Raw genomic sequence first — 25,565 nt, 5'->3', positions numbered from 1 at the left:
TGCTGGCAGCAGCAAGCTCTGGGGGGGAGGAGCCCCCCCTTTCCCACCTCCCCAGCAGCACACTCACCCCCACCACTGTCACTGCATGTGCTCCTAGGGTCCCTCTCAGGTCCAGGAATCACCCTCGCCTCCCCCATGGTGGGTGCCGGGGGCGCTGCATGCGCCTCCTCCCCTGCTGTTGCCTCTGACTGTAGCCTCACTGAGGGATGGGGATGGTGCTGCCTCCTTGCCCAGCATGGGGCAGGAGCGGTGACTGCGGGCGGGGGGGCCCCCTGTGCTGCTGGAGGGTCCTGCCGGAAAATGAAAGGGTCTGAGGGGGAAGGGTGGGCTCAGTCAGTCTGCCCTGGCAGTGAGATGGGGGCACTAGGACCCTGTGGCAGCAGTTGCTTCCCGGAGGCAGCACACGGAAGAGACAGGGTCGGGAGCCCGTGAAAGGCGAGCTGGGGGGCGGGGGCAGCAAGTTGGGGCCAGGGGACACTCAGGGAAGGCACTAGAGGGCTGTCGGGGGGACACACCCAGCCCCAAGTATTACTGGAGCTGGGCCCCCGCCTCTCCTCCTCCCAGGAGTGGCCAGCAGCTTGCTGGAGCTCAGCTCTCTTCCCCCAGGCCCTGCCCCTCCCTGCCACCGATCAGCTGGGAGAAGAAGCTTGGCTGCCGGCAAAGCCTGCTTTGCTGCAGGAGCCCAGCGACGGCAGCGCCAAGCTTCAGAGCAGAGCGTGGGCCCCGCTGGCACCATTGGCGCCATGTTAACCCCTAAGGTGCCACTTTTTGAAACATGCTTAGTGGAGTAGCAGCCGCTCCCCCTGCTCCCCCCTAGCTACGCTGCTTTGGTCTCCTTCCCCCGGTGAACCTAGTTTAAAGCCCTCCTCACTAGGTTAGCAGCCTGCTTGCAAAGACACTCTTCCCTCTCTTCGTTAGGTGGAGCTCATCTCTGCCTAGCAATCCTTCTTCTTAGAACACCTACTGACCTACTGAGATCGACACAGTTCAAGTGCAAACATTGCACGGCCTGTGACCCCTAACAGCCCTCCACAGCTCTCTCACAATGCCCCATCCCCTGTGACAGTGATCCCTTTAGTTACAATTGTAAACTGCACTGGCTAGGGCTCAGAGACCAGGAGCCACCCCAACTCTAAAATTATTTTTGGAATGATTTTTTCCTGATTGCATCCTGGTGAGCAAACCTAGCAGCTCACCTTTGTTGTACAGAACTGCCCAACTGCCCATGCCAGCTCCATAAACACAAAGAGGTACTAGATGCACTTTTGCTTGGAGTACACATGAAGAATTGGATCTCCTGGGCCTGTGGGAGAAGTGGCAATGCAAGCACGGCTATGGACCAGCCATAGAAATGTGAACATCTATGAGCAGATTGCATGGGGGATGCAGGCAAAGAGGTATGACAGGGATCAGCAGACATCCTGTGTGAAAGCAAAGAAAAGGCGTCAGGGGTACCACAAGGCCAGGGAGTGCAGCAATAATTCTGATGCTAGGCTGCAGCCTGGTGCTTCTACAATGAACTTCATACCATACTTGTCAGAGACCCCACCAGCACTCTGCAGATCCCTGTGGATACCTTGGAGGAGCACGACACAGAGATCCCTGCCATGAACAGCAAGGATAATGGGGGGACTCCAGCCATGCTGTGAGCCAGAACTTGCTTGAGACTTCACTGCTGAGGAGACTGATGAAGTGGAAGGGACCTCAGGTAAGTTTGTGCATGCATTTTTCCTCACAGTGTTTAAATTTAAAGATGGTGCCCGTCCCATCCCCAAGTTAACAAGATACAAATATTGACTTCTTCGCTTTACTTGTACAGTAACCCCTCACTTAAAGTCATCCTGGTTAATATTGTTTCATTGCTGATGAATTAGGGAACATGCTCGTTTAAAGTTGTGTAATGCTCCCTTCTAAGGTTGTTTGGCAGCCGCCTGCTTTGTTCACTGCTTGCAGGAAGAGAAGCCTGTTGCAGCTAGCTGGTGGGGGCTTGGAACCAGGGTGGACCGGCAGCCCCCTATCAGCTCCCTGCTCCCCTAAGTTCCCTGTGCAGCAGCTGCCTGCAGTTCAGCCGTGTCCCTCCCCCCACTGCCATGTGCTGCTCCCGCCCTCTGCCTTGGAGCTGCTCCCCGAGACTCCTGCTTGCTGTGGGGGGAAGGACGAGGGGGGCTAATGTCAGGGTGTCCCCCTCCCCCCTGTTCCTGCACCCTGATTACCCCATCTTCCATAGAGCAGGGTGGACAGATCAGGACTCAGGATGGAGGGAGCTTGCAGCAGCTGCCTATCAGCAAGCTGATCTAATTAACGAGGCAGCCTACTTAAGGGAAATGCACATATCTCCCTCCATTCCTGCTGCTTTGTGTAGAGAGAGAGAGTTAGCCCTTGACGGCTCAGCCAATTGCTAGTTCATCATTTAGAAATAGGGGAAATATCCCACCCTTAGACTCCTCCACCTCAACCAAGCTTCACAATCATCATCACTGTGTACCAGTATTCAATTGTTTGTTTAAAACTTATACTGTGTGTATATATAGTTTTTTCCCTGGTGAAAATTTTTTCCCTGGAACCTAACCCCCTCATTGACATTCATTCTTATGGGGAAATTGGATTTGCTTAACATCATTTTGCTTAAAGTCGCATTTTTCAGGAACGTAACAACGTTAAGTGAGGAGTTACTGTATGAGAAGAGGTAGCGGTACAACAAACATAGGTAGAGTTGGCATCTGTTTTTCATTCCCCTGTTGGGTCAGGCAGGGGGCTTGTGCTCCACTTTGTTTATGTGCATAGGGACAGTCCTTAAGAACATAAGAATGGACATACTGGGTCAGACCAAAGGTCCATCCAGACCAGTATCCTGTCTACAACAGTGGCCAATACCAGGTGCCCCAGAGGGAGTGAACCGAACAGGCAATGATCAAGTGACCTCTCTCCTGCCATCCATCTCCACCCTCTGACAAACAGAGGCTAGGGACACCATTCCTTACCCATCCTGGCTAATAGCCATTAATGGACTTAACCTCCATGAAGTTATCCAGTTCTCTTTTAAACCCAGTTATAGTCCTAGCCTTCACAACCTCCTCAGGCAGGTTGACTGTGCGCTGTGTGAGGAAGAGCTTCCTTTTATTTGTTTTACACCTGCTGCCCATTAATTTCATTTGGTGACCCCTAGTTCTTATATTATGGGAACAAGTAAATAACTTTTCCTAATTCACTTTCTCCACACCACTCATGATTTTATATATCTCTATCATATCCCACCTTAGTCTCCTCTTTTCCAAGCTGAAGAGTCCTAACCTTTTTAATCTCTCCTCATATGGGACCCATTCCAAAACCCTAATCATTTTAGTTGCCTGTAACTGTGTCTTCTCCCAGCCCCTCCACAAACTCAGTCGGAGACTGCTCCAAAGTACATGCACCAGTGCTCTTTTATTGTTCGTGCCTATCCCCACCACCTACTATTTACATATCTTACAGACCAACATCCTGGGAGACCACTAGCTTCTCCTGCCAGCAGAAACCTAGAGCTCCTTGCTTTCCTGTCTCTCCCTTGCTTCCTCCCAGCCAGCTTTATATAGCAGGCTGGCCACTCAGGTCCACACCTGAGGTGCATTTTCTCAGGTGATATGGGCATGGCCTCCCGGCCAGTCCTAACTAATCTCCCTTTTAAGCAGAGCTTGGATCTCCTAGCCAGCACCCTGTTACATTGTCCTTCTCTGAACCTTTTCTAATGCCAGTATATCTTTGAGATGAGGAGACCACATCTGTATTCAAGATGTGGGCATAACATGGATTTATATAAGGGCAATAAGATATTCTCCTCCTTATTCTCTATCCCTTTAATGATTCCTAACATCCTGTTTGCTTTTTTGACTGCCACTGCACACTGCGTGGATGTCTTCAGAGAACTATCCACGATGACTCCAAGACCTCTTTCCTAATTAATTGTAGCTAAATTAGCCCGCCCCCATATTGTATGTATAGTTGGGGTTAATTTTTCCAATGTGCATTACTTTACATTTATCCACATGAAATTTCATTTGCCATTTTGTTGCCCAATCACTTAGTTTTGTGAGATCTTTTTGAAGTTCTTCACAGTCTGCTTTGGTCTTAACTATCTGAGCAGTTTAGTATCATCTGCAAACTTTGCCACCACATTCTTTACCCCTTTCTCCAGATCATTAATGAATAAGCTGCACAGGATTGGTCCTAGGACTGACCCTTGGGGAACACCACTAGTTACCCCTCTCCATTCTGAGAATTTACCATTTATTCCTGCCCTTTGTTCCCTGTCTTTTAACCAGTACTCTATCCCTGAGAGGCTCTTCCTTCTTATTCTATGACAACTTGATTTATGTAAGAGCCTTTGGTGAGGGACCTTGTCAAACGCTTTTTGGAAATCTAAGTAACTTGTCCACATGTTTGTTGACCCCCTTCAAAGAACTCTAATAGATTAGCAAGTCATGATTTCCCTTTACAGAAACTTGTTGACTTTTGCCCAACAATTTATGTTTTTCTATGTGTCTGACAATTTTATTCTTTAGTATTGTTTCAACTAATTTTCCTGGTACTGACGTTAGACTTACTGGTCTGTAATTGCCGGGATCACCTCTAGAGCCCTTTTAAATATTGGCATTACATTAGTTATCTTCCTGTCATTGGGTACAGAAGCTGATTTAAAGGACAGGTTACAAACCATAGTTAATAGTTCCACAATTTCACATTTGAGTTCTTTCGGAACTCTTGGGTAAATGCCATCTGGTCCTGGTGACTTGTTACTGTTAAGTTTTATCAATTAATTCCAAAACCTCCTCTAGTGACACTTCAATCTGTGACAATTCCTCAGATTTGTCACCTACAAAGGTTGCCTCAGATTTGGGAATCTCCCTAACATCCTCAGCTGTGAAGACTGAAGCAAAGAATTAATTTAGTTTCTCCACAATTACTTTATCGTCTTTAAATATTCCTTTTGTATCTCGATCGTCCAGGGGCCCCACTGCTTGTTTAGCAGGCTGCCTGCTTCTGATGTACTTATAAACATTTTGTTATTACCTTTGGAGTTTTTGGCTAGCCGTTCTTCAAACTCCTTTTTGGCTTTTCTTATTATATTTTTTACACATGATTTGGCAGTATTTATGCTCCTCTCTATTTACCTCACTAGGATTTGACTTCCACTTTTTAAAAGATGCCTTTTTATCTCTCACTGCTTCTTTTACAAGGTTAAGCCTTGGTGGCTCTTTTTTATTCTTTTACTGTGTTTTCTAATTTAGGGTATACATTTAAGTTGGGCCTCTATTATGGTGTCTTTGAAAAGTGTCCATGCAGCTTGCAGGGATTTCACTCTAGTCACTGTACCTTTTAATTTCTGTTTAACTAACCTCCTCATATTTGCATAATTCCCCTTTCTGAAATTAAATGCCACAGTGTTGGGCTGCTGAGGTGTTCTTCCCACCACAGGAATGTTAAATGTTATATTATGGTTACTATTTCCAAGCAGTCCTGTTCTAGTTACCTCTTGGGCCAGATCCTGTGCTCCACTTGGGACTAAATCGAGAATTGCATCTCCCCTTGTGGGTTCCTGTACCAGCTGTGGGTTCCTGTACCAGCTGCTCCAAGAAGCAGTCATTTAAAGTATCGAGAAATTTTGTCTCTGTATTTCATCCTGAGATGACATGTACCCAGTCAATATGGGGATAACTGAAATCCCCCACTATTATTGAGTTCTTTATTTTGATAGCCTCTCTAATCTCCCTTAGCATTTCATCATCACTATCACTGTCCTGGTCAGGTGGTCGATAATAGATCCCTACTGTTATATTCTTATTAAAGCATGGAATTACTATCCATAGAGATTCTATGGAACATGTGGCTTCGTTTAAGATTTTTATTTCATTTGATTATACATTTTCTTTAACATATAGTGCCATCCCCCCACCCCTGCTGCACAACCTGTTCTGTCCTTCGATATATTTTGTACCCCGGAATGATTGTGTCCCATTGATTGTCCTCACTCCACCAGGTTTCTGTGATGCCTATTATATCAATATCCTCCTTTAACACAAGGCACTCTAGTTCACCCATCTTATTATTTAGACTTCTTGCATTTATGTACAAACACTTTAAAACACTTTAAAAACTTGTCAGTTTATTTGTCTGCCCTTTTCTGATGTGTCAGATTCTTTTTGTGTGAATGTTTCTCATCTGATCTGGCCCATACTTTATCCTCTTCCATCCTCTCCTCCTGACTAAAACCTAGAGAATCTCTATCAATAGAAAAAAGAATGAGGAGTACTTGTGGCACCTTAGAGACTAACACCTTTATTTGGGCATAATAAATGTGTTAGTCTCTAAGGTGCTACAAGTACTCCTCATTCTTTTTGCTGATACAGACTAACAGGGCTACCATTCTGAAATCTATCAATAGACTTTCCTCTAAGAGAAGTCTGTCTGATCCACATGCTCCTCTGCAGCAATCGGCTTTCCCCTCCATCTCTTAGTTTAAAAACCGCTCTGCAACCTTTTTAATGTTAAGTGCCACCTAAACCAGATTTACTTTGGTTTAGGTGGAGCCCATTCTTCCTGTATAGGCTCCCCCCCCCCCGAAAAGTTTCCCCAGTTCCTAATAAATCTAAACCCCTCCTCTCTACACCATTGTCCCACCACGCACTGAGACTCTGAAGCTCTGCCTGCCTACCTGGTCCTGTGCATGGAACTGGAAGCATTTCTGAGAATGCCACCGTAGAGGTCCTGGATTTCAGTCTCTTTTCTAGCAGCCTAAATTTGGCCTCCAGGACGTCTCTCCTACCCTTCCCTATGTCATTGGTACCTACATGTACCACAACCACTGGCTCCTCCCCAGCACTACACATAAGTCTATCTAGATGCCTCGAGAGATCCACAACCTTTGCACCTTGTATCCTCCTGAGAGATCGTGATGAAACTTTCATAGAGTATCTGCAATCTGCTCCCAGAGGTTTCTAGGGATGGCTGTCTTGTATCTTCCTCTGCAGCAGGACACTTTCCCACACCACTCTGCAATGAGTTTGGCTGCCACCATTGCAGTACACAGCCTCGTGCCATATGGGCCTGTGAACCTATGGGACACCAGTAGCAGCTGTGTTCTGTTGTGACAATTAGGCCTACACATTTACAATAATTGTGAGCCCAACTGTACAGAGGATGTGAAATTTCACAATATGTCACAATAACCTATAATAACAAATGGTGATGTTGAAAGGTACGAAAGGAAGAAAGACTGAACTTGTCCAACCAAAAAAGCCTGATATAATTCAGGGACCGTATCATGCTTGGCAAACAAGAAAAACGTGGAACCAGAAATCAGTGATCCAAAACTGGTGTGCTGGAAACTAGGCCTAACTGGTGGACAAAATGTGGGGGTCCTTTTGTGGGCCCTTAAAGAAAAAAAGACTTTGGGAGAAGAATTGTTGTCTATTGTTGTCTATTGGAGAAAGCTTCACTAACAGGCCCATCATCATCGCTGCCACCCCCACAAGACAAAGAAGCTCTGGGGTCCCAAGAGATGATGGGGGGGCATCATCTCCTGGGACCCTGTCATAAACAGATAGTTAAGGGTTAATGTCTCTTTTACCTGTAAAGGGTTAAGAAGCTCAGTAAACCTGGCTGACACCTGACCAGAGGACCAATAAGGGGACAAAATACTTTCAAATCTCTGTGGAGGGAAGTCTTTGTTTTGTGTTCTTTGTTTGGGGGTTGTTCGCTCTCTGGACATGAGAGGGACTAGACGTCCATCCAGGCTCTCCAAATCTTTCTGAATCAATCTCATGTTTCAAATTTGTAAGTACCTAGTCAGGGAGGCGTGTTAGTCTTCTGTTTGTTTTCCCAACCTGTAAATGTTTCTTTTGCTGGAAGGATTTTTACCTCTGTTTGCTGTAACTTTGAACCTGAGGCTGGGGGTGGAATTTCTCTGGCTAGATAAATTTACATACCCTGTAAGCATTTTTTCATCTTGATTTTACAGAAATAATTTTTACCTTTTCTTTTTCTTTAATTAAAAGCTTTCTTTTTAAGAACCTGATTGATTTTTCTTTGTTTTAAAATCCAGGGAATTGGGTCTGGACTCACCAGGAGTTGGTGGGGGGGGGGGGGGAAGGAGGGGGGATGGTTAATTCCTCTTTGTTTTAAGATCCAAGGAATTTGGATCTGTGTAAAGCCTCTCAAGGCAACCCAGGGAGGGGAAAGTCTGGGGGGAACGGAGGGGGAATGGTTAATTTCTCCTTGAGTTAAGACTCAAGGGGTTTGGGTCTTGGGTTCCCCAGGGAAGGTTTGGGGGGGAATGGAAAGTGACCAAAACACTGTATTTTTGGTTGGTGGCAGCGCTATCAGATCTAAGCTAGGAATTAAGCTTAGAAGGGTACATGCAGGTCCCCACCTTTTGGACGCTAAAGTTCAGAGTGGGTGAGGAAACCTATAACAGATCCCAGAGCTTCTTTGTCCTAATCCTTAGAACTATCCTGACCTGGTCGGGCCAGAGAGAGGGGCCCAGATGATACCACCATCTCCAGTGGCTCCAGTTGAATCCCAACCACCACCTGGGATTGGACTCTAACAACAGCAGAAACAGTTCCAGCCCATCTCGGCTCACTTCTTCTCCCAAAGGATAGTTCTCACCATCTGTGATACCAACTAAAGACTGTTTGACAAGGGTTCCTCCACCCCTTCTAAAGACTTTCTCCAGCTAAAGGGAGAGGAAACAAGGGATGTTTTTAAAATGAAAGCCTGATGTAATACTTTACATTTCAAATGCTTTAACTTGTTTTCCCTGCTTTTCTTTATTCTTAATGAAAGATTAAAAGGATTTTTAATGATGTATTTGCCATGGCATTAAGCTGACTGAGGTCTCTGTATACCAAGGCCTGGCCAATGTAAACCCTGGGTAGTATTTTGAATTTCAAAGGACTATTTTAAACAATATGCTAGACAAGAAAAAAAACTGTTGGGACAAACAAAATTAACTGGTATTTCCTAGGACATCCTGGGGGGAGGCGAGTACAAATTCCCACCTCCAGACTCAAGCTGTTGAGAAGAGAATCCAACTTTGGCAGAGGACATTTCATCTCTTCCCCAGGAGCCCTGGCAGCCACCCACAGTGGCTGAGCTGGGGCTTGTCACAAGTCCAGCTTCTTGTCCAGCTTTGTAATCACCACAAAGAGAAAATGTCCATCTCTCCTGAGGCAGCCTGGCTTGAGCCTGAAAGGAAACAATGGGAAATGTAGGCCTTTTTACTAGGGGCAGCCTTACTGGCACATGCCCAGGCCTTGGTGAAATGGGAGCCATCTTCCCTGAGGGCATAAATACTTTCAATCGTATTGTAACTTATGGGAAATTGTGGCCATTTTGAATAAGGGCAAATTGTGACTATTGTGGCAAAGACTAGCTACAAGTATCATTAATAAATTGGTTTAATTACAACCTAATTTCTTCAAATGCACATTTTTCCCTATATGGGAAATTGGAAGCATAGCAAACCACCCATTTTATAGCACAAGCAATCTGAAATTTGGGAAAACTTTTTTTTTTAAGTTCCCATTTTTAATAAATTTTGACTCTTAAACTAAGTACAAGGTTAAGTTGAAAAACTTCAGCAAATCAAATCTTTAGTTAAAATTGTCTGACAAAAGTTTTGGGAAAATGCATTGTATTCTTCAGAAAACACAAAGTGGTTGACGGGAAATGGAAAAACTACTTTAAGTGAAAAATTGAACCTAAGCTTAATGTCCTTCTCATGTGTTCCAATAAAAAGTTTTACATGTTGCTGAGCAGCAGTGGCTAAAGCAATTTTGTTGAAACTTGGCTTACTTTGTTAATCTCATTATGATCAAAGGAATACACTGAGTTTGAAGGAAATTTCAATGGCTCTGAAGTTATTGGCATTACATTTTTCATGCATGCAAAATTATGGACTTTCTGCTAGGTTTCTTTAGATTATGTTGTTCAGTCTATACTTTCAATCAGCAATTCTCAAACTGTGGGTTGGTATCCCAAAGTGGGTCACAACCTTGTTTTAATGGGGTCGCCAGGGCTGGTGTTTAGACTTGCTGGGGCCTGGGGCCAAAGCCCAAGCCCTGGCCCCCTGGTGCCAAAGCCAAAGCCCGAGTCGCACTCCTTGGGGCTGAAGCCCAAAAAGACTTCAGCCCTGGGGGGCAGGGCTCATATTACAGGTCCCCTGCCCAGGGCTGAAGCCCTTGGGCTTCATCTTTGCCCCCCTTCCCCCCATTTCCCCACCTGGGACGGTGGAGCTCCAGCAGGCTCAGGCTTCAGTCCCCCCTCCTGGGGTTGTGTAGTAATTTTTGTTGTCAGAAGGAGGTCGCGGTGCAATGAAATTTGAGAACCCCTGCTTTAGACCATTGAGGTGCATATGCACAATAGACTTTGCTGTTCAGTTTAAACAGCTTCGAACGCTAGGGTTGTCTGACTCACTTTAGCTTAATATAAAGTGCGAGGACTCAATTCTGCCATGCAGTCGCCATCGAGCAGTGGAAAGAGAGTGTCCTGAAGAAAAGCTAGCAGTAAAATGCTAGATGAATCAAGTAAGTGCAATGGGAAAAAAAACTGGCTTACCTTTGAAAGAGGTATTGGACACCAACTAAGAGCAAGGCATAGGGAACGACGTACAGGAGATCTCGAGGTTTGGGATAGGAGATACTCCCAGATTCTTTAATGTCCTCCCAGGTGATTCCTGGTGGGAACCAGTATTCGTGCCACCAAAACCATTTATCTAGAGCTAGTACCATCCTAGATGGAACAGAAAACAGCATGAGATCAGACCACACAATCACCTGCAATGAAACAGGAGGTATTACTGTATGGGAATGTAACAACCAACGATCCCTTTAAAGGAAAGCAGGTGGGTGCAGTCAGCTCTCACACTGTTGAGTCATTAGTAGATTATCAAACAGACATTTTATAGGAAGTTATTGGCTCAAGGCCTAAAATACTTGAGTTGCATCACGCAAGTGCCCTGATTTTGGCAGAACCATTATCTCCAGCATGAGCAAAGGTGCATTGATACAATAACCCTCACTCTCTAGAACTACATGTCCCAAACTTTTTTGAAAACTAAGACTCCCCCAACCTCTTCAACACCTCAGTGTTAGCAGGACAGCAAGGGGGACTTGAACTGCTGCTGTTCTGTGCTTCCCCTGCCTCCACAAGTCCCCGAGATGCACACCCTACTCTTTGGGACCTGTTCTAGATGAGCAATTCCCAAACTTTTGCTGCCAGAGCTCTAACTAAGCAGTGGCTCGGTGTCCTCTTCATCCCTTCAAACCCCATGCCTGCACAGATAGCTGTTCTCTCCCCTTTTCTCTGTCTAGTTGCTCACTCCTTTTTGTTTGTTTTTTTTAATATCCCAAACAAAACAATGTTGTTGGCAGACAGTTCAGTCTGCTCCCCAGTCAGCACAGACATCTCAGCCCTCAAATGCAGATAAATTTACAGGCAAGTAGGGTTTTCGAAGGTGCAGAGGGCAGTGAGGTGCCCATAGAGAGTTGCATTGCCTAAGTCCCCCTCATGCATTTACCTTGTAATGGCTCAGTAAATCAGGCCAGAAGAGGGGCAATGGTATTTTATAACTCCTAGGTGTGTAGGAGTTTAATGGAGAGCTAAATTGGAAAAATGAAGCAGGATGACCACAGAGTCCCTCTATGGGGTGGGGTGCCTGGGGCCAACACCCTACAAAGACAACCAATGTATTCATCTCTGCACATTATAATTTCTGCACATTTATACACCCATTCCCCAAGGTATCCAGCACTTCCCTGTTAATGCCCCACACTTTCACAGTCATCCAGCAGCAATAACTCTGCCTAGAAAGATTGATGTGTGGAGAGTGTTTATTTTATTAAGTATCAGAGGGGTAGCCGTGTTAGTCTGGATCTGTAAAAGCAACAAAGAGTCCTGTGGCACCTTATAGACTAACAGACGTTCTGCAGCATGAGCTTTCGTGGGTGAATACCCACTTCTTCAGATGCAAGAAGACCCACTTCTTCACTTGCATCTGAAGAAGTGGGTATTCACCCACGAAAGCTCATGCTGCAGAACGTCTGTTAGTCTATAAGGTGCCACAGGACTCTTTGTTGCTTTTATTTTATTAATTCCTTCACATTTTTAAAATACAACTATAGGCACCAGCCAATGCTCTGGATACCTACTCCAGGAACTAAAATCCCCAAATATAGAGAGGGCTGCCCAGGAATGTTTCACCTCAGCACACGTGCACCTCAGCAGCCTTAGAGGAGAAAGAGGATGCAGCGTGTCCAGAATGTTAACACATCTGGGTGCCAGAAGCAGGGCCGGCTCCAGACCCCAGCGCACCAAGCGTGCACTTGGGGTGGCATCCCAGCGGGAGGGTGGCAGACGGCTCCGGCGGACCTCCCGCAGACATGCCTGCGGAAGGTCTGCTGGGACCGCGGCTCCGGTAGACCTCCCGCAGGCATGCCTGCGGATGCTCCACCGAAGCCGCGGGACCAGCAGACCCTCCGCAGACACGTCTGCGGAAGGTCCACCGGAGCCGCCGGACGCCCTCCCGCCGGACGCCGCCCCAAGCCCTTGGCACACTGGGGTCTGGAGCCGGCCCTGCTGAGTACAGACAACCTTAATGCTGGCCTATCCTAACTTGTGTGTGCTTCACTTTGCAACCTTAACAATGGTGTAATGTATTTTTGGCATGTCATGTACATTATAATGTCGCTAGGCCAGTACAACTCTGGTGTAAGGCCATTGTCTTCAAAGATAGTACACTAGGGGTCAGGTTGGCCCAGTACAGTGTATGCTACTAGCCTGAGTGCAGCATGGCATATCTTCATTAACGATCTGGAGGATGGTGTGGACTGCACCCTTAGAAAGTTTGCAGATGACACTAAACTGGGAGGAGTGGTTGATACGCTGGAGGGTAGGGATAGGATACAGAGGGACCTAGACAAATTAGAGGATTGGGCCAAAAGAAATATGATGAGGTTCAACAAGGACAAGTGCAGAGTCCTGCACTTAGGACGGAAGAATCCCATGCACTGCTACAGACTAGGGACCGAATGGCTGGGCAGCAGTTCTGCAGAAAAGGACCTAGGGGTTACGGTGGATGAAAAGCTGAATATGAGTCAACAGTGTGCCCTTGTTGCCAAGAAGGCTAATGGCATTTTGGGTTGTATAAGTAGGGGCATTTCCAGCAGATCAAGGGATGTGATCATTCCCCTCTACTCAGCACTGGTGAGGCCTCATTTGGAGTACTGTGTCCAGTTTTGGGCCCCACACTACAAGAAGGATGTGGATAAATTGGAGAGAGTCCAGCGGAGGGCAACAAAAATGATTAGGGGGCTGGAGCACATGACTTATGAGGAAAGGCTGAGGGAACTGGGATTGTTTAGTCTGCAGAAGAGAAGAATGAGGGGGGATTTGATAGCTACTTTCAACTACCTGAAAGGGGGTTCCAAAGAGGACGGACCTAGACTGTTCTCAGTGGTAGAAGATGACAGAACAAGGAGTAATGGTCTCAAGTTGCAGAGGGGGAGGTTTAGGTTGGATATTAGGAAAAACTTTTTCACTAGTAGGGTGGTGAAGAACTGGAATGGGTTACCTAGGGAGGTAGTGGAATCTCCTTCCTTAGAGGTTTTTAAGGTCAGGCTTGACAAAGCCCTGGCTGGGATGATTTAGTTGGGTATGGTCCTGCTTTGAGCAGGGGGTTGGACTAGATGACCTCCTGATGTCCCTTCCAACCCTGAGATTCTATGATTCTATGGCACATCTGGGATAAATTAAAATTCCCGGAGACTTTACCAGCAAACAGGTGGTTAACTCTGGGGCTTTTGCACCTTTCCAAAGAAAGGTGCTAAACATTTCAGTGAACGCAAATCCTTCTGTTCTAGTGGCTGGGAAAGAGATCATCCACCATTTATAATTTTGGTGGCAGTACATTCATTTTCAGTCAGATGACACAGCTGCACTTGAACAAGGCGCAAGGCAGCAGGCTCCAAGGGAGATCAGTTTTAATTTGGTCGAATAGGCTTTTCCATTGTCCCTTGGAAAGGCTGATACAGCGTCTCTTGGAAGGGGTCGGGGTGGGCACTGGCGCTTGTTGTGGCGAGGAGGGTCACAGAGGCTGTTAGGCATGTCTACACTACAACTTCCCAGTGCAGGCAGACAGGTGCTAGCTCTGTTCGAGCAAGGGCACTAAAAGCAGCAGTGGGGCCATGGCAGCATGGGCTGTGGTTTGGGCTAGCCACTTGTACATGTACCAGGGGACTGGGTGTGAATGTACTGGGCGGCTAGCCCATGCCGCCACCCAGCTCGCTGCAGCCACACCGCTATTTTAGTTCATCCTTAGAGACATATTGTTGACCCTGCAAACATACCCTGTGGGTCAGCAGCTCACCCCCTGCACACGGTACCCAAATGAGGAGCCCTAGTCTCTCTCCCTGGCCAGTCCCCAGATGTTTGCCTCTCAGGTTAAGACCTGAGACCGTTCAATTACAAAACCTGTCCCTGGTGAGCAGGTGGCAGCTGCAAACAATTCACATCAATAGCAGCACCCCATTTACTCTTGTGGAGCCATTGCAATCAGCCAGGATTATTCAGAGGTTTCAGGAGATGCTAAAACCTGTCAGGTAATCAGGGAACTGTAGGCTGAGGTCTAGCCCTAAGCACACGTTTCAAAACCTGCTAGATCAGCTACCCAAAGACTAGGTCAGCTTGGTGACTTGCTGCGCAGCAAGATTTCATTGAATATCAGGGTTGGAAGGTACCTCAGGAGGTATCTAGGCCAACCTCCTGCTCAAAGCAGGACCAAACCCAACTAAATCATCCCAGCCAGGGCACTGTCAAGCCTGACCTTAAAAACCTCTAAGGAAGGAGATTCCACCACCTCCCTAGGGAACCCATTCCACTGCTTCACCACCCTCCTAGTGAAAAACTTTCCTAATATCCAACCTAAACCTCCGCCACTGCAACTTGAGACCATTACTCCTTGTTCTGTCATCTGCTACCACTGAGAACAGTCTAGATCCATCCTCTTTGGAACCCCCTTTCAGGTAGGGGAAAGCAGCTATCAAATCCCCCCTCACTCTTTTCTTCTGCAGACTAAACAATCCCAGTTCCCTCAACCTCTCCTCAGAAGTCATGTGTTCCAGCCCCCTAATTCATTTGTTGCCCTCTGCTGGACTCTTTCCAATTTATCCACATCCTTCTTGTAGTGTGGGGCCCAAAACTGGACACAGTACTCCAGATGAGGCCTCACCAATGTCGAATAGAGGGGAAAGTGATCACATCCCTCAATCTGCTGGCAATGCCCCTACTTCTTGGCAACAAGGGCACACTGTTGACTCATATCCAGCTTCTCGTCCACTGTAACCCCTAGGTCCTTTTCTGCAGAACTGCTTCCTAGCCACTCGGTCCGTAATCTGTAGCAGTGCATGGGATTCTTCCGTCCTAAGTGCAGGACTCTGCACTTGTCCTTGTTGAACCTCATAAGGTTTCTTTTGGCCCAATCCTCTAATTTGTCTAGGTCCCTCTGTATCCTATCCCTACCCTCCAGCGTATCTATCACTCCTCCCAGTTTAGTGTCATCTGCAAACATGCTGAGAGTACAGTCCACTCCATCCTCCAGATCATTAATTAAGATATTGGACAAAACCGGCCCCAGGACCGACCCTTGGGGCACTCCACTTGATACCGGCTGCCCACTAGACATGGAGCCGTTGATCACTACCCGTTGAGCCCAATGATCTAGGTAGCTTTCTATCCACCTTATGCACCAAAATATGATGAATGGGCTATAACTCTCAGCAGAAGCAGGAATAATAACAGAATCCATCCACAGACTCCCCAGACTAGATTGTGGGGACATCCCACTTTCAGGGGTGTAGACGGTCCGGTGTGGGGCTCGGCCCTCTCAGGTGCGGTTGGGAGCCAGGCCGCCTCACTATGAGGGGCTAAGTAAGCAGCTCAGTCTCCAGAGTCCGAGTCCTAGGTCAGGGCAGGGCAACAAACAATAGTTCACAGGCTCAGACCCTCAGGCAGGGGCTGAGCAAAATAAACAGTCAGTGAAGCCCAAGCCCTAGATCAGGGCGGGACAACAAACAGTAATTCAAGGGCTCAGACCCTCAGGCAGGAGCTGAGCACAACAAACAGTATTTAGGGAAGCCCAAGCCCCAGGTCAGGGCAGGGCAACAAACAGTAGTTCACAGGCTCGGCCTCTCAGGCAGAGGCGGAGCAAACAAGCAGTATTTAAGGCCCCAAGCCCTAGGTCAGGGCGGGGCAACAAACAGCCGTTCAGGGGCTCAGGTCCTCGGGCAGGAGCTGAGCAAACAGCAGTTCAGGGGCTCACATCCTCGGGCAGGAGCTGAGCAAACACTGGTAAGTCCAGGTTTCTAGGCCTGAGTGTGGGTGTGAGGGGGAGACTGCCACCTGTGAGTGGGGTGGCAGGGGGGACACAGGCCCACCCACTCCACTGTGTCCAAGCCCAGGGCCCTGACAGCGGCAGTTACTTTGCTGCTGTGTCGGTGGGGTCCTGACCGCAAAACACCAACATTGGCTTGAAGTCTGCTGTAGCCAGACTGGGGTTGGCTACCCCCGGGCTACTTCCCATCTCCCCCTCCATGGGTACCTGCTCATCTCTAGTGTCCTCCGCCGTGTCCCACACCATGGGCTCCTCGGGGCGCTGGGCGCTGGCTAGGTCGGGCTGCTCCTCAGGACGTGGGGCGAGGGGATGCTCAGGCAGCTCCTGGGGGTACCGGGCTCGGGGAAGGCTCAGTGCAACAGGAGCTCTGGTAGCAGCAACTGTCCTCTCCGGCAGCCGGGCAGCAACTGAGCGCTGGGCCCGGGCCTTTATACTTCCTGTCCCGCCCCTTGACTTCCGAGGGGTGGGGACAGGCGGTGGTGGCTCTGCCCACTGTGGCGGCTCTTCTTGCTCGTCCCTCTCAGGTGCGGCTGGGAGCCAGGCCGCCTCACTAAACGGCCCCCCCCTCAAGGCTGGCTCCCGTGCAGCGGGGCCAGCCCCTTCCATGCCCCCCAGACAGGAGAGGAAGTCCGCATTTGCGTGGTCTTTCCTGGCCCTATGGCGAACGGCGAAGGCATATGGCTGCAGTGCTAAGTACCACTGCTGCAGCCGCATATTATGGTCCTTCATGCGGGCCAACCACTGGAGGGCAGAGTGGTCGGTGACCAAGGTGAAGGGGGCTCCCAGGATGTAATACTGCAGGGCTTCACAGGCCCACTTCACGGCGAGGGCTTCTTTCTCGACCACTGCATAGTTTTTCTCTCAGGGGAGCAGCTTCCGGCTGATGTAAAGAACCGGATGCTCTTCTCCCTCTTCCTCTTGGGAAAGGACAGCCCCGAGTCCCACCTCCGAGGCGTCTGTCTGTAAGACAAATGTCTGGTTGAAAATCGGGACTGTACAAGACCGGCTCGCTGCAGAGGCTTGTCTTGAGTGTCTGAAAGACCTCGTCGCACTCGTGGGTCCATTTCACCTGCCGCGGGCTGTCCTTTGTCAGGAGCCCCGTTAAAGGGGTGACAATCGCTGCGAACTGGGGAATAAATCGCCAAGCCCAGAAACTAGCTACCTGGCGTTTCGTGGCGGGTGGGGGGCAGGTTGCGATGGCCTGGACCTTGCCTACCAAGGGTTTTACCTGCCCATGCCCGATAGTGTACCCCAGGTACGTAGTCTCTTGCCAGCCAATGCGGCATTTCTTTGGGTTGGCTGTTAACCCGTCCGTCCACAGGGATCTCAGGACGGCTGCAACCCTTTCCAGGTGGTTCTCCCGCCCAGGACTGTAAATGACCACGTCATCTAGATAGGCGGCAGCGTAGTCCTGATGTGGCTGGAGGAGGCGATCCATCAGGCGCTGAAACATGGCCAGAGCCCCGTGGAGGCCGAAGGGCATCCGGGTAAATTGGTACAGGCCCCTGGGGGTGGCGAACGCGGTCTTATCCCTGGAGGCTGGTTCCAGGGGGATCTGCCAGTACCCCTTACTTAGGTCGAGGGTGGTAATATAGCGGGCCTCTCCTAACCGGGCCAACAGCTCATCTACCCAAGGCATGGGATACGCATCGAACTTGGAGATGGCATTGACACGCCTGAAGTCGATGCAGAACCGTTGTGAGCCGTCGGGCTTCGGTACCAGCACTACTGGGCTCCGCCACTCGCTTTGTGATGGTTCAATCACCCCCAAGTCCAGCATAGCCCGTACCTCCTCCGCAACAACCCACCTTCGGTGATACGGCAAGGGCCTGGTCGTGCCCCGGATCACCACTCCAGGCTCAGTCTGGATCCTGTGATATACCAGGGTAGTGAATCCCGGTTGGGCCGTGAAGGTGCGGGAGAAGGCTCGCAGGAGGCACCGGGTCTGTTTGAGTTGTTCCTTTGTTAGGGTCTCCCCAAGCTGGGGTTCCCCAGGGTCCTTGGTATGGGTTACCTGGGGTCCTAGCTCCAGTTCTGGCAGGTAGGGGTTAATCAGAAGACCTTCTCGTTCCCGCCAGGGCTTGAGGAGGTTGACGTGGTACTGCTGGATCTTCTTTCTCCAGTCCGGCTGGTTGACTTCATATGTAACCGGGCCTACCTTCCGGACCACCTCATATGGCCCTTGCCACCGGGCCAGAATCTTCAATTCGCTAGAGGGAAGGAGGAGTAATACCCGGTCTCCGGGTTGAAATTCCCGGGTCTGTGCGTCTCGGTTATACGTCTGGGCCTGCGCGTCTTGGGTGGCTTTCAAATTCTCTCGGTCCAGGGCCCCCGCCTGCGTAAGGCGCTCCTGGAGCTGGAGCACGTACTTTAAGAGACCCTGGGCTGGTGATGGGGCTTGCTCCCACGTTTCCCTCATGAGGTCCAGCAGGCCCCGAGGGTGACGGCCGTACAGCAGTTCAAAGGGTGAGAACTTGGTCGACGACTGGGGGACTTCGCGTACCACCAAGAGCAGGGGTGGAAGTAGCTGGTCCCATCGGCGGAGGTCCTCCTGAGGAAACCTACGCAACATGCCCTTCAGCATCCGGTTGAATCTCTCAACCAGCCCATCAGTCTGGGGATGATAGATGGACGTCCGCAGTTGCTTTATCCCCAGGAGTCCGCACACTTGCTGGAGCAGCCGTGAAGTAAAGTTGGTCCCCTGATCTGTGAGGATCTCCCGGGGCAGGCCGACGCGTGCGAAGACCTTCACCAGCTCAGCTGCGATGGTGCGGGCTGTGATGTTCCGGAGAGGGATTGCTTCGGGGAACCGGGTAGCATAGTCCATTATAACTAAGATATATTGAAACCCTGCACTGCTCTTGGGGAGAGGCCCCACCAGGTCCATAGCACGCGCTCAAAGGTGGTCTCAATTAAAGGCATCAGAACCAGCGGTGCCTTGGGAATCCATGCGGGGGCGGCCAACTGGCATTCCGGGCAAGAATTGCAATAATTCCTTACCTCCTGGTGTACCCCCTGCCAGAAGAAGCGCCCAGTATCCGAGCCAGCGTCTTCTCGTGACCGAGGTGTCCGGCTGCCGGGACGTCGTGAGCCAGCTTCATGACCGCCCGGCGGTGACACCGGGGGACAAGGAGTTGAGTCCGGGTATCCCCCGTGTGGGGGTCCCTCTCAACCCGATACAGGCGCTCCTGATGCAGCTCAAAGTGCGGCCACTGCGCTGTTCGATGTGGGTCGAGGACAGTCCCATCCACGGTGGCCAGCTGTTCGTAGGCCCATTTGAGGGTGGGGTCTGCCCGTTGATCCCAGCAAAAGTCCGTGGGCGCCGAGGGATCCTCCCCCGCTCCTGGGGAAGCATCTTCAAGTCCTCCCGTTGGGTTGGTGTGGTCGGGGGCTTCTGCCTCGTCTTCCTCGGTCTCTGGGGCCTCCCTTCCAAGGCTGGCGTGACCCGCGGGCTGCCCTCGGTGCAGCGGCGTAGGACGGCTGGAAACTCAGGCCAGTCCCAACCCAGGATCACCGGGTATGCCAGCCGCGGAGCGAGTCCCACTACCATCAACCGGGTGACCCCATCAATTGTCAGTTGGGCCCTGGTACTTGGGTAGGGCCGTATGTCCCCGTGTATACACTGCAGCTGAATCTTCCCCAGGCGGGTGTCAGCCTGGGGACCTACGTGTTGGCAGACCAGCGTCTGGCCACAGCCTGAATCGAGGAGGGACACCGTCGGGTGCCCCTCAATGACCACAGGCACGGTGATCTTGGCCGCTTGCGAGCGCCGGGCACGGCCTTCCCCTGAGTAAACTTGGCCAAAGGTACACTCCAGTCCTGGGCAGTCCCGCTGTAAATGGTCACGCTCCCCGCAGGAGAAATAGGGCCCCAGGTCTGCCCGTCCCGTCCGTGACCGGGGTTACCTCCCGGAGGTAGTCCCCTCTTGGCGCGGTGGTTGTGGTCCAAGCAGGTCTCCCGGAGGACGCTGCGGCCCGGGTCCGGGCCTCCGCCACCTGGGAGGAAACTCGTGAGTCCGTCCGTGTGGGCATCCCCTTCTTCTCGGGGTTGGGGCGCTCTGTCCCTGGTGGGGCTGCCCGGACAGCCGGACCCAGCGGGGCTTCAGCCTCGAGGAAGTCCTCCATCAATGCAACGGCAGCGGCCACTGGCGCCGGCCTATGGCGGAGGACCCAGGCTCTTCCTCGTGGCTGGAGAACCTGGGTGAACTGCTCCAGTACCACCTGCTCCATTAGCTCCTCCGACGTCCGGCGTTCAGGCTGCAACCACCGCTTGCAGGTTTCTCGAAGTTCCTGGGCCACCATCTGAGGCCGGGCCCCTGTGGGATAGGTCAGGCTTCTAAACTGTGTCGATAAGTCTCTGGACTCACATCCAGGGCATCCAGAATGGCGGCTTTCACCTGGCTGTAATCCTGGGCTGCCTCCACAGACAGGCCTCTATAGACCGTCTAGCAGTCCCAGTCAAGCACGGGGCCAGGATGGTAGCCCATTGGTCCTGGGCCCATTCTGCGATGACTGCCACCCGCTCGAACATGACGAGAAAGGCTTCAGGGTCGTCGGCGGGTCCCATCTTCGTCAGCTGAATCGGGGGGCTGGGCTGCGGGGCCCCGGCTGGGCCTCCCTGCTGGGGTGCCGCAGGTCGGGCCAGCGCCACCGCGAGCTGCTGGATACATTGCCGCTGGAAGTCCTGGTGCTGGGTAACCAGGTCTTGAAGTAGCTGATGTTTACAGATTCACAGATTATTAGGGTTGGAAGGGACCTCAGGAGATCATCTAGTCCAACCCCCTGCTCAAAACAGGACCAATCCCTAAATGGCCCCCTCAAGGATTGAACTCACAACCCTGGGTTTACCAGGCCAATGCTCAAACCACTGAGCTATCCCTGCCCTCAGCTATCCCTCCCCGAGCTGCTGCTGCTGTTGGAGCTGGGCGGCCTGCTGCTCCTGTTGCTGCCGCGACTGGGCCGCCTGCTGTCGCTCCTGGTGCTCCGTCACAAGGGCCAAGAGCTGGGACAGATCCATTTCCCGGGAGGAAGGTCTCTCTCCCGCGGCCCCCTTCTCACTGGCGTCAAGAGCTCGCGTCCACATCCTGGGCGAGGCTCCTCAGAGAAGGCACCACGTGTAGACGGTCCGGTGTGGGGCTCAGCCCTCTCAGGTGTGGTTGGGAGCCAGGCCGCCTCACTATGCGGGGCTAAGTAAGCAGCTCAGTCTCCAGAGTCCGAGCCCTAGGTCAGGAGCAGGAGCTGAGCAAACAACAGCAGTTCAGGGGCTCACGTCCTCGGGCAGGAGCTGAGCAAACAACAGGCGTTCAGGGGCTCAGGTCCTCGGGCAGGAGCTGAGCAAACACTGGTAAGTCCAGGCTTCTAGGCCTGAGTGTGGGTGTGAGGGGGAGACTGCCACCCGTGAGTGGGGTGGCAGCGGGGACACAGGCCCACCCACTCCACTGTGTCCCAGCCCGGGGCCCTAACAGCGGCAGTTAGTCTGCTGCTGTGTCGGTGGGGTCCTGACCGCAACACACCAACATTGGCTCGAAGTCTGCTGTAGCCAGACTGGGGTTGGCTACCCCCGGGCTACTTCCCATCTCCCCCTCCATGGGTACCTGCTCATCTCTAGCGTCCTCCGCCGTGTCCCATACCATGGGCTCCTTGGGGCGCTGGGCGCTGGCTAGGTCGGGCTGCTCCTCAGGATGCGGGCACGCTCAGGCAGCTCCTCAGGGTACCGGGCTTGGGGAAGGCTCGGCCAGTCCTCCTCAGGGTACCGGGCTCGGGGAAGGCTCAGTGCAACAGGAGCTCTGGTAGCAGCATCTGTCCTCTCTGGCAGCCAGGCAGCAACTGAGCACTGGGCCCGGGCCTTTATACTTCCTGTCCCGCCCCTTGACTTCCGGGGGGCAGGGACAGGCGGCGGTGGCTCCGCCCACTGTGGTGGCTCTTCTGGCTCGTTCCGCTCAGGTGCAGCTGGGAGCCAGGCCGCCTCACTACAAGGGGCTCCAAGCCCCAGCCTCCCCAGCACCCCCAGCCATGTGGCCTATAGGAAGGCAGAACCAGGTTTATAAGCCAGGGCTCCTGAGACCCTAACCACTGGACAAAACTGTCTCTTATTTAGGTACTAAATTACCACTCACCTCATTACATTCCTTGTGTCTAGTTACAACTTTGAAAGATTAGCCCAGTATGCTCCCATTTCTGAAAGTCCTGATGCAGAGATGGCTTATGTGAATGAATTAGTGGTTTCACTCCACCTTGTAACAGACATGGGTCCCTGTCACAGAAATACAGCAGCTGTGATCTCACACTGAGCTTTGGCTGGCCATTGCAGCAGAAAGGCCAAGGATTGAATGTAGGGTTGCCAGCTGTCCGGTTTTCAACCAGAATGCCTGATCGAAAAAGGACCCTAGCAGCTCCACTGACCAGGCCGTTAGACGTCTGGTTAGCGGTGTAGTGGGGCTAAGGCCCTGCCTGCCATGGCTCGGCACAGCTTCTGGAAGCAGTGGCATGTCCCCCTCCGGCTCCTAGGGGCAGCTTTGGGGCTCCATGAGCTGCCCCAAGCCCAAGGGCAGCTCCACAGTACCCATTGTCCAGGAACCACAGCCAATGGGAGCTGCAGGGGCAGCACCTGTGGCTGGGGCAGTGCACAGAGCTGCTTGGCCGTGCCTTCATGCAGGAACCAGAGGGTGGGATATGCCACTGCTTCTGGGAGCTGCTTGGGGTAAGTGCCACCCAGAGCCTGCACCCCTGACTCCCTCCCATGCCCCATCCCTCCAAACCCCTCAATCTCACCCTGGAGCACCTTCCTGCACCCCAAACCCCTCATCCCCAGCCCCACCCCAGAGCTTGCACCCTCAAATGAAGGCCACCCCCCCACCCCAACACCTGCCCCAGCCCTGATCCCTCTCCCGCTCAGTCCAAGCCTAGAGCCCCCTCCTACACCCCAAACCCCTCATCCTCAGCCCCACACCAGAGTCTGCACCCCCAGGTGGAGCCCCCACACACCCTGCACCCAAACCCTCTGCCCCAGCCTGGTGAAAATGAGCAAGTGAGAGACAGAGGGAGGGGTATGGAGCGAGCAGGGGTGGGGGCCTCAGAAGGAGCGGGGCAAGGATGTTAAATTTTGTGCGAGTAGAAAGTTGGCAACCCTAGTTGAGTGGCGCATAGAGTGTGAACCCCCTGCCCCTTATCAAAGGTGAGCCCATTAGCATAACAGTGAGGCACGCCAGCCTGGCTGTGTGAGGGAAAACTGCACTGCTAACACCCAGGCTGCATCCGTCAGCAGCATTAGGAGTAAGTGAACATGGGCTCAAAATTTGGTGCTGAGTGAAGTGATTCACCACTGTGTAAACATCCTTAAGGCACTCCCCGCCCCCCGCCCCATACTCTGAGTCCACAGTACAATGGGACGAGGTTCTGCGCCTGCAGGCTTGTTAATTGACTCTAGCTCCATGAACTAGAATCACAGAATATCAGGGTTGGAAGAGACCTCGGGAAGTCATCTAGTCCAACCCCCTGCTCAAAGCAGGGCCAACACCATCTAAATCATCCCAGCCAGGGCTTTGTCAAGCCGGGCCTGTAAGGTTATGGGTTGGCTCCAGGAGTGGGTGGGTAAGGTTCTGTGGCTAGCAATGGGCAGGTGGCCAGACAGATGATCATGATGGTCCCTTCTGGCCTTAAAATCTATGAAATCTATGTGTGGACTCACCCCTGTGGCACCTCCTGCTGGTGACTTCTGGGAATTAGCTCATTCCAGCTCCGGAGCGCCCTTTGCAGCCCAGTGATCCACTTGTCCTCTGGCCCCTGTGTCCCTCCCAGGACCCTGTTAGCTGGGGTGCTGCCCCCAAGCAGTAACCTCTTTCTCTCTGGGTCTCCCACTCCCAGGGAAACCCCCACCCTCTATCCCCAACTCACCTCAGTATATAGTTACTGCTAGTCATTGTCTAGCCCCCGCGCCCTGGGGCAGACTGCAGTATCAGCCACTCATCACTGGCAAGGAGGGTTTGGACCTGCTGTCTTGGCCTACCCCTGGGCTGCCCTCTGCAGCCCCCAGTACCCCCTGGCCTTCTGCTAGGCCACAGCCTGGGGCTTTCCAGGCTGGAGCTCCCCAGCTCCTCAGCCTCTCCTCTCCTCTCCTCTCCTCTCTACTCAGGTACCCTGTCATCTGCTCCCTGCAGCCAGGCCCTTCTCCCTCTATAAACAGAGACTGTTGAGTGTCTGGCTCCCAGCCTCTTTATACAGGCCAGCTGTGGCCTGATTGGGGTGTGGCCCAGCTGCAGCCACTTCCCAGTCAGCCCAGCTTAGCAGCTCCCAGCCACAACCCTCTCCTAGACTGTTTTTAAGCCCTTCAGGGCAGGAGCAGGGTAAGCACCCTGTTACCAGGAGTGCTCTGCGTCCCTGGGCTGCCCTGCTGGCTGGAGCGCTCCCTCTTCTCTGGCTACCTTGCTGGCTGGAGCTCCTTCTTCCCTTCCTGAGCTGCTACTGGTTGGCTGGAGGGCTCCTTCCCTGGACTGCTGCTGTCGACACTGCTGCTGAGTGAGGGGTGTGGAGGCCTTGCTGGCCAGCCCCCACTCCCCTCCCCACCTCTCTGGAGGGAGAAGCCAGGACCCCACCTCCACCACCACTACAGCTACCACCTGTGGGGGGTCCTAACTGCCTGGCCACCAGGGTTGCTGGAGGAGGATCTACTTCTGCTGCTGGAGCTGTGTTTGTCCTGGGGAGCTGCTGGAGCCTGGAGGAGGAGGAAGAGGACTGAGAAGACCACCGGCTGCTGGAGAGTGCACAGGACTCTGAAGACCACTGTGGAGGGGGCTACCAAAGACTGAGTAACTCTTTAACTGTGCTCTAGTGGTGGGGGTTTAGACTGTGTTTATGGGGACACAGGGGGTGTGGCGTGGAGCCTGCCCCCTGGTCCATCCGTGTCCCCCCCCAACGCCCCCAACGCTGCCCCCTCCACCACCCCCGCAGGCCTCTTACCATCGGCCTTGGTTTCTGCCTCTGGGACTCAGCTGCTCGCCTGGCCTGCCACACCCTATTGCCACCGTTTGGGCCTCCAGCAGCAGCCAGCCATTGACTTTCCACAAGTGCTCGTGGGTGCACGCACCCGCCCCCTTCCCCGGACTGACCCCTTCCCCTCTGCAACAGGCCCCCTAGCTTTGCCCCTT

General features: G+C 52.0%; 1 protein-coding gene across 1 annotated transcript in view; it reads right to left on the bottom strand.

Annotated features, from left to right (window-relative positions):
* LOC120391774 (ceramide synthase 4-like) overlaps positions 1 to 24,373 on the bottom strand; it is a 67,674-nt gene extending 43,301 nt beyond the window's left edge. Inside the window, exons 1-2 of the mRNA XM_039515850.1 lie at positions 24,316 to 24,373; positions 10,594 to 10,767 (exon numbers count right to left, since the gene is read on the bottom strand). Coding sequence (XP_039371784.1) covers positions 10,594 to 10,767; positions 24,316 to 24,341 — 200 coding nt within the window. The 5' untranslated portion in view covers positions 24,342 to 24,373. The remainder of the gene's footprint in view (positions 1 to 10,593; positions 10,768 to 24,315) is intronic.
* Between the last annotated feature and the right edge of the window lie 1,192 nt (positions 24,374 to 25,565).

This window comes from Mauremys reevesii, linkage group 26 (genome assembly GCF_016161935.1).
Source record: "Mauremys reevesii isolate NIE-2019 linkage group 26, ASM1616193v1, whole genome shotgun sequence".
Taxonomy (NCBI): Eukaryota; Metazoa; Chordata; order Testudines; family Geoemydidae; genus Mauremys; species Mauremys reevesii.
This window is presented reverse-complemented; position numbering and strand designations above follow the sequence as displayed.